We start from the raw sequence: 12516 nt of genomic DNA, 5'->3' as shown, positions 1-12516 counted from the left end.
GTACTTTAGAGTTGGTTGGCTGTTTTGTCCATTTGAGGCAAAGTAAGGTAATGAATCTGTTTTTCAAGCGTCAGTGGAAAGTGACTTCTCCATATTAAATGAAAATGCCCTTGAATATTTGTCTCACTGAATTTACTATGTTATCAAAAGTACACTAGATCTTCACAGAAAACTGTGACCTTTGCTTTAATCTTTAGAAGTAGTTGATGAACACACTTTTAGTACTTTGAGTAGCATTCAGCTTTTTATATAGAAATGGTAAATCTGCTGCAGGCTTCGCTTTTTATCAAGTCAAACTTTTTTAAATGTTCACATCTGAATTTTATGCACAGCTGTGAGCTTGCTTACTCGCTCACCAGGCCTACTTTGAATTGAGAGTACAAGACACATATACTTGTGAATAAAACATTGGTAGAAAAATTATTTAACAGTGAACCATAGCCAGAGTTAACCAAGAAACAGCAAAATACATTGCTGCTAAGAATTACTGGCTCAAGAACTTCTCTGTTATATACTTAGATTTTAAGCTTCTTGGCACAAGGACTGTCTTTTTGTTCTGTGTTTGAGCACCCTTAGCACAATGGGGTCCTGGTGCATGACTGGGACTCCTAGGCAGTACATTAATACAAATAATATTAACATTAATCTTAGTTAGCCGTTTAATTCATATGAATGCTGGACAATCCATTGCCTCCAGCATATCAAAAGTATCTTCCAGGATATACCTATTACTGTCTGTCCACAAATTTTTTGGGAGATGTACAAGTAAACAAGTAATATATTAACTGATGTACAAAGAAAATATAAAACAGGACATGTACCCTCCTTTGATTTTTTGAATATCTGGAGGGGAAAATGTTGGATTGTCTTCTCTATTAAAAATCCAGGTTGATTAGTCACTCTAAACCTTTGCCCTGGTACACTCTGGATGAATTAAGACTTTGTACCTGACTGTTTTTCTCACATACGCTGTCATTTCCACTTGCTCAACAAAACATGAATGTCAACTCCACACCATAGAAGTTAAAATCTCTTTACAAGAACAGGTGCCTCGGCTGTTGCTCAGAAAGATGCTAGAGCAAGCTCTCTGGGAATTGCATAGTTTAACAGAAAAGGGGGTTATTTTAATAAATCAGTAAATGAGACACTGGGAATGATTGTTTCTATTCCCTACTCAGTTGCCTTAATCCACTTAGACATTGTGAGGCTCTCAGGTTGCATGAGCAGTTGTTTTAACTCTTCTTATGGAACCTTCACCGCAGATATTTGTTTTAAAATAGTAATAAGATTCCATAATTCTACATTACATGTGCTATGTTTTTTTTATCTTTATTTAACAAATCTGAAACTAGTGAAAACCGAGGGTGCTTCGACTGCACAGTGATGGGTGCAGTCGAACCTGAATAGAACAGAGGTCTGGTGACATGCTTTTGGTCACACAGCTGGTTGCTTGTTTGCAAAGCTATGGTGCCTCAAACTACTTTGTTACTCTTAGAAAAGTATATAGCTGTTTAAAATATAACATTCAATCTTGTATTTCTGCAGGGGTATGAAGACTGGTTACGACATAAAGCAGACAATGAAGTAAATGGAGCTCCAGTTTATGTTGTTCGAAGTGGTGGCCTTGTAAAAACTAGATCAAAAAACATTAGGGTATGTATCTAGTAACTAGCAGAAAACAGTGCATTTCTTCTTTAGAACTATAGTTATGCCAGTTCATTTCAGCAAAATGCTCATTTGCTGCATTGCAATTTTATGGTGGTCTATTGCATTATAATTTTGAATAACTGTTAAAATTAATTCTTAATCTATTCTTTTTCAAAAGCATACTCTCATTTTTGTTTATCTTTCAGGTGGGTGATATTGTCAGAGTAGCCAAAGATGAGACTTTCCCTGTTGATCTTGTACTTCTGTCCTCCGATAGAGTGGATGGTTCGTGTCATGTTACTACTGCTAGCTTGGATGGAGAAACTAATCTTAAGGTTGGTAATCTAAACATATGCAGTTTTCTAGTATGAAATGCAACGTAGAAATAAGAGTCAAATCAACTTACAGCCTTTGCTAACTTAGTAAAGGCCAGCGTCCTTAAATTTCTCTGTTAATGACTCAAATAGGAGGTTTTGTGTGTCTAATTTTACTTTTTTTAAACATTTCTCACAGCTCCCACAATGTGCTGCAAGTATCAGGGGGTAGCTGTGTTAGTCTGTATCCACAAAAACAACAAGGAGTCTGGTGGCACCTTTAAAGACTATCAGATTTATTTGGGCATAAGCTTTTGTGAGTAAAACACCACTTCTTCACATCTGAAGAAGTGATGGTTTACCCACGAAAGCTTATGCCCAAATAAATCTGTTAGCCTTTAAGGTGCCACCAGACTCCTTGTTGTTAATGTGCTAGCAGTTTTACTAAAAGTAAAGAGAGTGTCTAGGTTCTGTACTTATCAAAATATAGTTAATTTTTATCTTAACTTATTTGAGCACATAGCAAGGCTATTTTTAATATCACGATACGTCATAATCTGCTGTTTTACCTTCTTGTGCTACACATAAGATCTTATTCTGCCACCCTTACTCAAACTGAGTAGCACCCAACCCCCCATTGAAATCAGTGGGCTTACTTTTTAAGTAAGGTGTACTACTCAGTGAGAGTAAGAATAGCAGAATCTGACCTTTAGTTATTAGGTGTATCTTAATATATCAGAACTGTAGTATCCCTGTTTATTTTATTTTTTGGTTTGAGCTGCAGTATATTAATAGGACCAAGAACCTTGCTTGATCTGGTAATGTAAGAAATGTTATAAATGGTAATTAACTTGGCCAGAAAAAACCCACATTAATCACTTTTAAGGAACATTATTGCAGTACTTTAAATGGTAGTTTGCAGTGTCATAATGGTGAAACATCTGTCAGTATACAAGATGTGATGCTTTCATATACAAAATCCATGACCCTTTTCAGGGTTCCAGAGGCTTTCCTTGACCAAAGAAATGCCAACAAACTAGTACCTTTCTGTATCATTGAGAAATTCTCATATATAGAGATGTGTGTTTTTTCAGACTCATGTTGCAGTCCCAGAAACAGCAGTATTACAGTCAGTTGCCAACCTGGACACACTCGTAGCTGTTATAGAATGTCAACAGCCAGAAGCAGACCTATACAGGTGTCATTTTATTCTTCATAATTTTGAAGTTGATTTAAACGCAAAATTTCTGATGGTGGTTAATTATATGGATCTTGCTGAGAGGAAAGTTTCTCTCTGTGTATTGTTGTACATTTCAGGTTTTATTAAACAAATGTCGGAGTTTGTATGTAAATCCCTATGCTGCTTAAAGCTGCAAAAAGGGAAAGAGCCTTCTGATTTTTATTGTTTACATTTTAACTCCAGCATGGTTCTACATCGCTTGTTAAGCAGTAAATTTGTTCACAACTTTTAAAAGTAATGGTGCTTGAGCAGGAATTGTGGAAAAAGACGAGCTGTACATGGTTCTGCCAAAACACTTCAGTCCTGAATATTTAACTCCCCTTTCTTTGGTTATAAATTAAAGTGTCTCAAATTGTGTGATTTTGTTTTGATTTTCTACTAAGACCATATACCCCAAAATTTACTTTCATTTACAGCCTAAGCAAGATTTGAACTGTTTCCCAGTAGCAAAAGAGTAGTTTAGTAAACCCTTACTACACCAACATGTCTCATTTAAAAGCTACTGTCAGCAAGCAGTGTAATAGACTTTTTAAAAGGGTGTTTTCCTAACAAATGTATGCTATGTGTAGGTCTATGACCCTGTAAATATTTCTTACTCATAGCATAATAGTAACATTGCATGATTTTTGTATTAATGACTAGCTTTAATAGAAGCTGATTACTAAAATGAATATACATGAAAGTTATCATATTATGTGGACAGTAGCTTATTTTAACTGAGTATTTGGATCCTTGTGGAATTTCAGATTCAAAACATGAATGTATATTTGCTTAACTAGTTATTGAACACTGAATCTCAAGTGGATTGTAAAGGTCATAGAATTAGTGATGTCAGTAAAGAACTAGTAAACCAATGATAGTGAACTTTTACAGTCATTTCATATCAGGGTGTTATAAGGCATACAAAATATTTTTGACATTTCAGTCACCGAAGAATTTGAAAGTAACTGGATAGTTTATTCATCTACTTTGTTAGATGTGAAATTACTATTCATTTCAGATGAAAAATATACTGGTAACTTTGCCTTTTTTTTTTTTTTTTTTTAAAGGAATTATATTTCTTGATTGGAACATGTAATCATTTGGTAGGGGGAGGTTCAACCAACTTAACAAAAGATATTTTTTTATCTGATTTCATAAATTGAGTTGTATGGGTTATTTCTAAAATCACTCAGTTCATTTTCTTGAGGGGGGGATGATTCATAGCTCTTGTTGATGACTTCTTGAAGCATACCTCAAAATTATCACCAAGGTTAATGTATTGCCCATTAATAAAACAGACTGTAAATCAAGGATGGGATATTCTATCTGGCGCATACCACATTTATGTCATGCTTTCCTTGCATTAATGAAATAAAGACTTTTTTTATATTGGAGTTTGTACACCAACATTCTGGCATATGACCTTTTTTCATAGATTTGTTGGAAGAATAACTATAAGTCATCAAATTGAGGAAATTGTGCGGTAAGTAAAATGTTTGTAAAGCTAACTTAATAAAACTTTAAAAGCTAAGCTAAGGTGATCGAACATGACCATCATAAAATTATCATGGAATGGAAAAGGGTAATAGTTTATTATCCAGATGCTACTTCAACTCCATAGTAAAGGTTGAGTCAAGTAAAACTAGATTAGACAGTTGAAGTAGTTAAACCTAAACTTACTTGTTTTCCAAAGTTTAGTTTATAGTAATTTTAAGTGTTAGTTTCACCACTTGAATTAACTTGCTTTTTGTAAGGTTGGCATTTGAATGTTTTTAAAATGTGTGTATGAAGTTAGCATGTCATATTTGTGAGAAGTGTTGTAACTTACAATTCTATGTCTTGTAATGCAGTAGATACCCATGGCTTGATGATCAGAGGCACGGAGCACTCTCCGCTCCTGTTGCAATCAGTGGGAACTACTGGCTTATTACCCTGCTGGGGCTTTTTTTTTTTTTAACATTTAATAAATGTGCACTATCACTAGGTATTTAACTACTTAAATGTTGCAGAGCATATATATGCACAACACCTGTGGTAGTGAACATGCCTGGTGTAAGATGTTTTCCTGTCCGTTGAAATAAATGGAATATGCATTTAAAATGCGGCAAAAATTATCAAAAGGGTCAAGCAGTAAAGAAGTTCAGAGATTTAAGACTGGATTTTCAACTGATATTAGCTCCCATATAGGCACCTAAAAGAAGTGCCCAGAGTTTCAAGAGTACTTAGCGCCCAGATTGAGAGTAGAGCTGGTAGGTGTTGAGACCTCTTGAAAAGTTGGTCCTCTCTATCTTTAAAATGTGCTTTCATACATAATAGATGTATTCATTAACAAACCAGTTCCTTCCTGTGACTTGTTTGATATTTTAATGCCCAAGAAGTTCATTTTTAATTGTTTTTGTTGTTCAGGCATAGGCCTTAGGGATGAAAGATCTATCTTCTGTCTCCACACTTCATTTGAGACTTTGGTCAAATCATTTATTCACCCTGTACTTCAATTTACTCATCTTTAAAACTGACATGTTTACTGAGCTCACAACCAAATTGGGAAGCTTACTTAATTAAATTAACGTTTAAATAAATTTTTATATCTTCAGATAGAAGGCACTATATAAGTGCTCAATTATAAACTAGTTAAAGAGATTATTCAGTTAAGTGGGAAAAGGGCCTTAAAAAATCAGAACCAGTTAAGAATGAACTTCTTGGACTGGTTCTGATTTTTTTTTTATTTATTTTTTTAAGGCCCTTTTTCCACTAACTGAATAACCTCTGAAACAAGTTTATATTTCAGCACTTATATAGTGCCTTTTATTGGAAAATTATAAAAATCATTATAAATGTGAATGAAGTGATGCTCTCAATACCTCTGTGAGGTTGGTAAATATTATGTCAGTTTTAAAGACGAGTACATTTGAATAAAGGGTGAATAAATGATTTGCCTGAGCTCTTTTCAAAGGTCTTGCATGAAGTGTGGAGACAGAAGACACATCTTTCAGCCCCAGAGCCTATGCCTGAACAACAAAAACAGGGCATTCCCAAAGGTTTTCTTTCGGTTGCTACCACATTTGCAGGTCTTCAGAATATATTATTGCCAAGCTTTTCATGTTCAGCTCCAGGATTAATCTCAAAATTAATTCAGTTGAAAAGTATAGCAGAACCAGTTTAAACCATGTGTGATGACACACTTACAGCTCCACCAGTAGACAGAGCTCATATCTCTTTACCATCAAAAAGAAACCAGGTTTGCTTGTACTGCACTGATTGAACTATGTATTCTGAGCTAGCTAAACTGCTTTTATTGACTGTAAAACCATTTGAGTCCAGCAATATGGATACGGCTTCTTAGGAGAACATAATTTACCTGAACATGTAAAATCTTCTCTTCTTCAAGTGTACTATATTGCTTTTTTTTTCCATTAAAACTTTGCAAATCGCCTAAGAAATATTTACATTATAAGAAATTTTACTCAGGTTTGGGTTGAATTCTTTCTAACAGTGATTTTATACCGGAAAAAAATTAAAGCAAATGTCACACGCTCAAGTGCATAATTTGCACATACAGTTACTGTAGTTGTAGATGCAACTATGGCAATTGCTTGTGTAGCTACAGTTAGTCTAGCATAAAAGTCTGTCTTTTGAGAACAGTTTTTTAAATCTGGGTTATGTTTTCAACTGAACTTGAAGGATCAGGTATTTTGTTTATGTAAATGGTAGTCATGAGCTATTGTTGCTACTGGTTATGAAAGAGTGAAAAATCAACACTAAACTGTACAGGAGGCTAATAAGCTGTACATTTTAGTGTTTAGTTTTTAATTCTGGTGTCTGCCTCTCCACTGGAGTTTTTTTCCATTTCAATTTCTGTTGGAACCACTTCAGGCAAAATAAGGAAATTTTACTTTTTTTGCTTGACTTTAAGCTAACTTTTTTGACAATTTCCAAAGATGGTCCAAACACTGGGATGGAACATATACATACCACTCTTACCTTAAATTAACCTTCCTGATAACTACAGCTGTGCTTTCCACAGCACCAGTTTCAGCTAATACAAATTAATTTAAAGGGATCCTTAGAATTCAAAATGTGTTGATGTCCTAGATTTTAAAAATAGCCATTCTTAAATATTGTGTTTTTAAAAAAAAATGCTGATGTATCTGTTTCTTTTTAGACCTCTTGGGCCTGAAAGTCTGTTACTTCGAGGAGCAAGATTAAAAAACACAAAAGAAATTTTTGGTTTGTAGACATCGAAACATTTTTAACAGTGTCTTCTTAAAACATGTTGATGAATTGTGGCCTAATTTTCTCCCTCATATTGAAGATATTTTAACAGTCCTACTGGGGGTTACCTGTAGATGGGGTATGATTATGGCTGAAGGGGAGGAGACTATGACCAGAGAGCCCTGTGGGATATCAAATTCTGTCTTTGGGTTTAATAATGGAGTAATGAGTCCATTAGATAGGTGGCTCTGACACTGCTGTCTGTTTCCAGTGTTTAAGACCTACTCTAGGGCATTTATATTCTGATCTCTATACCCTTAATTAATATCAGGGAACAGTACAGACCTAACATTGAGCAGTATTAGCAAGTGCTAAAATTAATTCCAAAACTCTGCTTTATCATCACAAAATGCCACCGAAAAGTCTAACTAGCCTCACCATGCTGTCTGAGTGCACATTACAAGTAGCAACCCCTCTAATTTTTGTAGAAAATACCAAGCTGTACCTGAACAGAAACTGAAGTATTCTGTGTTTTTCAGGTGTTGCTGTGTATACGGGTATGGAGACAAAGATGGCATTAAATTACAAGAGTAAATCTCAGAAACGATCAGCAGTAGAAAAGTATGTACTGTATGTGTTATACTGTCTTATTTATGTGTAGAATCTAAACTCGGTGTTTCAGCAGTAATTAAAAAAATTAATTGCCTATGTTTTTGTCAGTACATAGACAAAGAGAGCTATTGTAAATGCTAGGCCTTCTGCAGGCTGGTGTAATTGTAATTTAAATTTCATTTTTTAATACTGGTTATCTAATTTCATCACTTCATTACTTACAGCTTCATTTTGCAATAGTGTGCAAAACTAGTTTGATTGCTCGCTCTTACAAGGAAGGATTAGAATAATAAAAATAGGTCAGTTTTTCCTCTAAGGCTGTGTTGGGCAGTCCTCACACAGAGACTTTCTAAGGCCATAATGCTACTCCAGAGTAGGCAGGAGGAGATTATTCAAGAGATGTGAGGTGCTCCTTTCACCGGGGGTTTGGAGTCTGTGTTTTACAGTAGTCCCAACCGTTGTCACTCTCTTGACACATCCTTTATTAGGAGGTTGCATCCTGCGCTTGCAGTGGGATGAACTCAGTCGAAGTCTTAATTTCTATCTCCTGAATTCTGATTTTCTCCCCTTCTTGTTCTGTGTGGGTGCTTGTCCCTGTTACATGGTCTGCGGTATTATTAGAGAAGATGCAGACTCTGAAAAGAATGTCTCCTCAGGTGTATATGGAGCACTAACTATCTGAAGATACTGGAAAATGCAGTTTGCCATGAAAAAAGTATTTTTTGTTTAATTTCTGGAAAAAATAATTTACCCAGAAACATTATGTGAGGGATATTAACTCCTTATACAGATTGCAAGTTCTATTTTTAATTCTTGGCTTGTTGTCTTTCCAGTCTAAAAGGCTGTTAAATGTACTGTTTTGACATAACTACAAATGGAACTCCTTATACCAAATTTGTCTCTTAAAAATATTTAATTTGTTTTGTCTGTGCAAGTTGTTAAAAGTGCAGGCTGTCCTGCTGACATTCTTTTACAACCAAAGAGTTAATTACCATTTATACTCTATCATAAGCCGGTTCATTTATAAGCCGACCACTCCAAGATGAATAAGTAAAAATGGAAATTTTTTATGACCGATTCATAAGCCGACCCTATAATTCAGGGGTCAGCAAACTTTGGCTCTCGGGCCATCAGGATAAGCTGCTGGTGGGTCAAGATGGTTTGTTTACCTCGAGGGTGTGCAGGCACAGAGGTAAACCTAAGTAAACAAGGTGTCCCGGTGTGCCAGCTGCTTACCTTGATGGGCCAGGACAGCAACTGGTGGGGAAATTTTTTGAGGGGGAGAAACTGGGGATTAGGGGAGTGCTGCCTAGGACCCCCACACTCTCCCCATTCCATCCCTTCCCACCTTATCTGGGGAGGGCCAGGGGAGGATGTCTCTGGCCTGGCTGGAGCTGCTCCGGCAGGCCGGGTGCCACAGCCTGCCAGCCCCAGAGCTGCAGCTGCTTCGGAGGCTGGGGGGAGAGCAGCGTAGCCAGAAGCAGAGAGGCTCTGGCCCCGCCTCTTCTCTTCTGGCTCTGCTGGCTGTGCTGCCTCTCCTTGCCCCCTCTGTTCGGGGGAGGGGCTGTGTCCCACCTCTCCCCCCTGTACCCGTTCATAAGCCAACCCCCTTCTCTGGTGGTTCCCTTTTTTACTTAAAAAATTCGGCTTATGAACGAGTATATACGGTATACTAATGTAGTCAGACACAAACAAATCTGTGGGATGCACAAGAAGCTGCTGTATCTTTCCCTCCCGTCGTTTAACATTTCCCATGCACTGACATCAGCTCTGACCTTAATTGACAGGGTTGAAAGGTGGTCACTGTCCAGTCAAGGTACTGACAGGCAATGCCGTGGAACTGCATTTTCAGGTAGCAAAAAGGGAGTGGCCTTGGATTGGATTTCTGTATTGGTCTTCCTCACTTCCTTCATATTCTGAAGTGGTATTCGGAAGAGAGGGTGTCCTTGGAACAAGGATAATAAAAGTTAATTCCCAAAACTCCAAACAGCACCTGTTTCAGGAGACAGATTTTGATAGTGTTACACCTTAATCTAACCTTCAATTTACAATAACTGCAGAAATCTACTGTAATTTAGTATACATTCTAGTCAAATGTAGTATTCCATTCCTGTTTGCCATTGTTTCCATTTGTCGCATAAAAACTTTTCTGTTCTTTGAAACAGACACACTGAAAATATTTGCCAACAAAACATTTTTTCATAGTTAAAATTTAACATTGCTTTCATACATTAAGGAAAAAACAGAACAGAATACACTGAAATAGTATTTTTGTGTCCTCCTAGGTCTATGAACTCATTTTTGATTATCTATCTAATAATCCTCCTTTTTGAAGCAGTTCTGAGTACAATCTTAAAATATGCATGGCAAGCTGAAGAAAAATGGGATGAACCTTGGTATGACCAGAAAACTGAACATGAAAGAAACAGCAGTAAGGTAATATGTGGTTATGTAAAACTACATATTGAGTAAATACACCCATAGATACTAATAGTATGTCTGAACCTGAGAATACTGCCATTCTTGGATTTAGGCATGGCAGCTGCATAGTCTTTCATAGATATAGTTGGAAATCAGTATTGCTTTAATTTAGCCTTTGGAGGAATCCAGCTTTAGTTTTAGTCCTGTTTCTGAAGTGGGGGAGCACAAACTGTCATTTCCTAGACTTTTTGTTTTTTTTGGCAAGGCCTAGTTTTTGATCGTTTTGGTTTTTCGTAGGGTATATTCACAAGGCTCTGTCACAGGATTCTGTGTGTTCATCTCACATTGTTTGATGGTATCTTGCCCATCCTTTTATGTTAAAACAAAGGCATTTTTGGGATTTTGCCTATTTTGTGCACTGCCTGTTCCTGTGATTTTTATTATATTTTTTACTTTGGGAAATCCTGTCATGCTGGTATTCTTCAAGTAACTTCCCTTTGCCTGTAATTTCACTGCTTTGAAGACATTGCCAGACAGAATTCTCTTCCCTTTAGAGTTTGAAGGAATTCTTTGAAGAGATGTTCCATTGGATCTTATAGTTTACATCTCTGGAGGATATCCTTACTTAGTCATTTTTTTACTTTACTTTTATTTTAAATTTCTGACTTGTTTTGGGGGGCCTCCTGCTTCCCATGCACTTCAGGAGCTTATAGGAAAGTTTGAGAGGGGTTGAAATTTTCAGAGGTACAAACTGGAGTTAAATGCTCATTTCCCACTTACTTACTTTGGGAGTTAGGCACCTAACTTGCCTTTGTAACTTTGGAAATCTCCCCTCTAGACTCTAAGGCAGTGGCAGTTGGTGTGTGCTGACTAGTCATCATACAAATATGTAAAAGGATCCAAATTGTTGGATTGAAGAGAGTTCTCCCAAGTTTCACACTGCTGCTGTAAAATAAAATGGAAGGAGATATGAGGAGCTCTCATTCAGGAACCTACAGCTAATGTATTGGTACCTTTATTATAACACGTGACTTTCCCATGGGTTTATGATGTGAATGTTCTTCCAGATTGAACTGGAAAAACATAAACATCTCTTCCTGGATGTCACTTTTTTGTAAGTTACATTTACTGTTAAGTTGGGTGTTAAACTTATCAAATGCTCTTGTACTAGCTTTAAAACAATCTTATTTTAAATTTTAATTTTGCAAAGTATTAATGAAGATGTTTCAAAATTGCTTAGTGACCATCATTTTAGGATCTAAAACTACTGAAAGAATCTCCAGTTTTTTGAAGTAGTCAGTCAAGTAAAGGTGTTGTTTTTTTCTTCTTCTTAATTTGTATAAAGTAGTTGCAATATAAATGAGAAGAACTTCTGGAGCCATTGTAGTGTGTTGGGGAAAAAACAGGATAAGTATTTACTAAGCCATTCGATCCCCTCATCCTCACCTTCAAGGCTATATGTAACCTTGCCCCTTTCTTTGATGTCATTTCCTCCTACTTTTCCCTCTTAATCATCTCTTTTTCACTTTGTTGCTCCCTTTATCTTTCTTCAGTTCTTATCAGCCACCCGCCCCTTTATATCTCCATTAAATATGAAGTTTTTTAAGAATTCCTTCTAGCTTCTGCCGCTGCCTTTTCCCCCAAAATATCTTCACACCCTCCATTTTCTGAGCTACTACACTGTACCATGACTTTGTTTATCGTGTTTCTTAGATTTGAAAATCTTTAGGGCAGGGAGCCTCTGTTTTGTAAATCACCATGTAAACTTACAGTGCTGATTAAATAGTTATGCCAACATTCCCTCGTTAGGAAGAACACTTTTTTTTATTAGCAAAATATCTACTACATTTCCACTCTATTCCTGCACATTGTTCTCCTACTCCAGTATATTTCAATGGAGTTAAAAGGTATGTTTCAGTTCTTCTTGTCTCAAATATCCCTTTTTAAGTTTTCAGACATTGGTAGGAATTTCCTCAAAGATAAGTTTATTGCTGAGATTGTCACACTAATTATCAAGATAATACTCAAAGAAACTAAAATTGCATTTCATCCTTGATTCACACCTTTTTCAAAGTATGACTGAACTAT

The 12516-nt window shown here is 36.3% G+C and overlaps 1 protein-coding gene across 7 annotated transcripts in view; it reads left to right on the top strand.

Moving 5' to 3' along the window:
• ATP11B (ATPase phospholipid transporting 11B (putative)) overlaps positions 1–12516 on the top strand; it is a 118841-nt gene that overhangs the window by 45265 nt on the left and 61060 nt on the right. For 6 of the 7 annotated variants that reach the window (XM_073359281.1, XM_073359280.1, XM_073359279.1 and 3 more), the window contains exons 5-11: positions 1546–1653; positions 1854–1982; positions 3056–3159; positions 4619–4666; positions 7346–7410; positions 7935–8016; positions 10293–10443. In XM_073359281.1, the coding sequence (XP_073215382.1) occupies positions 1546–1653; positions 1854–1982; positions 3056–3159; positions 4619–4666; positions 7346–7410; positions 7935–8016; positions 10293–10443 (687 nt within the window). The remainder of the gene's footprint in view (positions 1–1545; positions 1654–1853; positions 1983–3055; positions 3160–4618; positions 4667–7345; positions 7411–7934; positions 8017–10292; positions 10444–12516) is intronic. The other variant, XM_073359282.1, reaches the window with a different exon arrangement.

This window comes from Lepidochelys kempii, chromosome 9 (assembly GCF_965140265.1).
Source record: "Lepidochelys kempii isolate rLepKem1 chromosome 9, rLepKem1.hap2, whole genome shotgun sequence".
NCBI classification, from domain to species: Eukaryota; Metazoa; Chordata; order Testudines; family Cheloniidae; genus Lepidochelys; species Lepidochelys kempii.
This window is presented reverse-complemented; position numbering and strand designations above follow the sequence as displayed.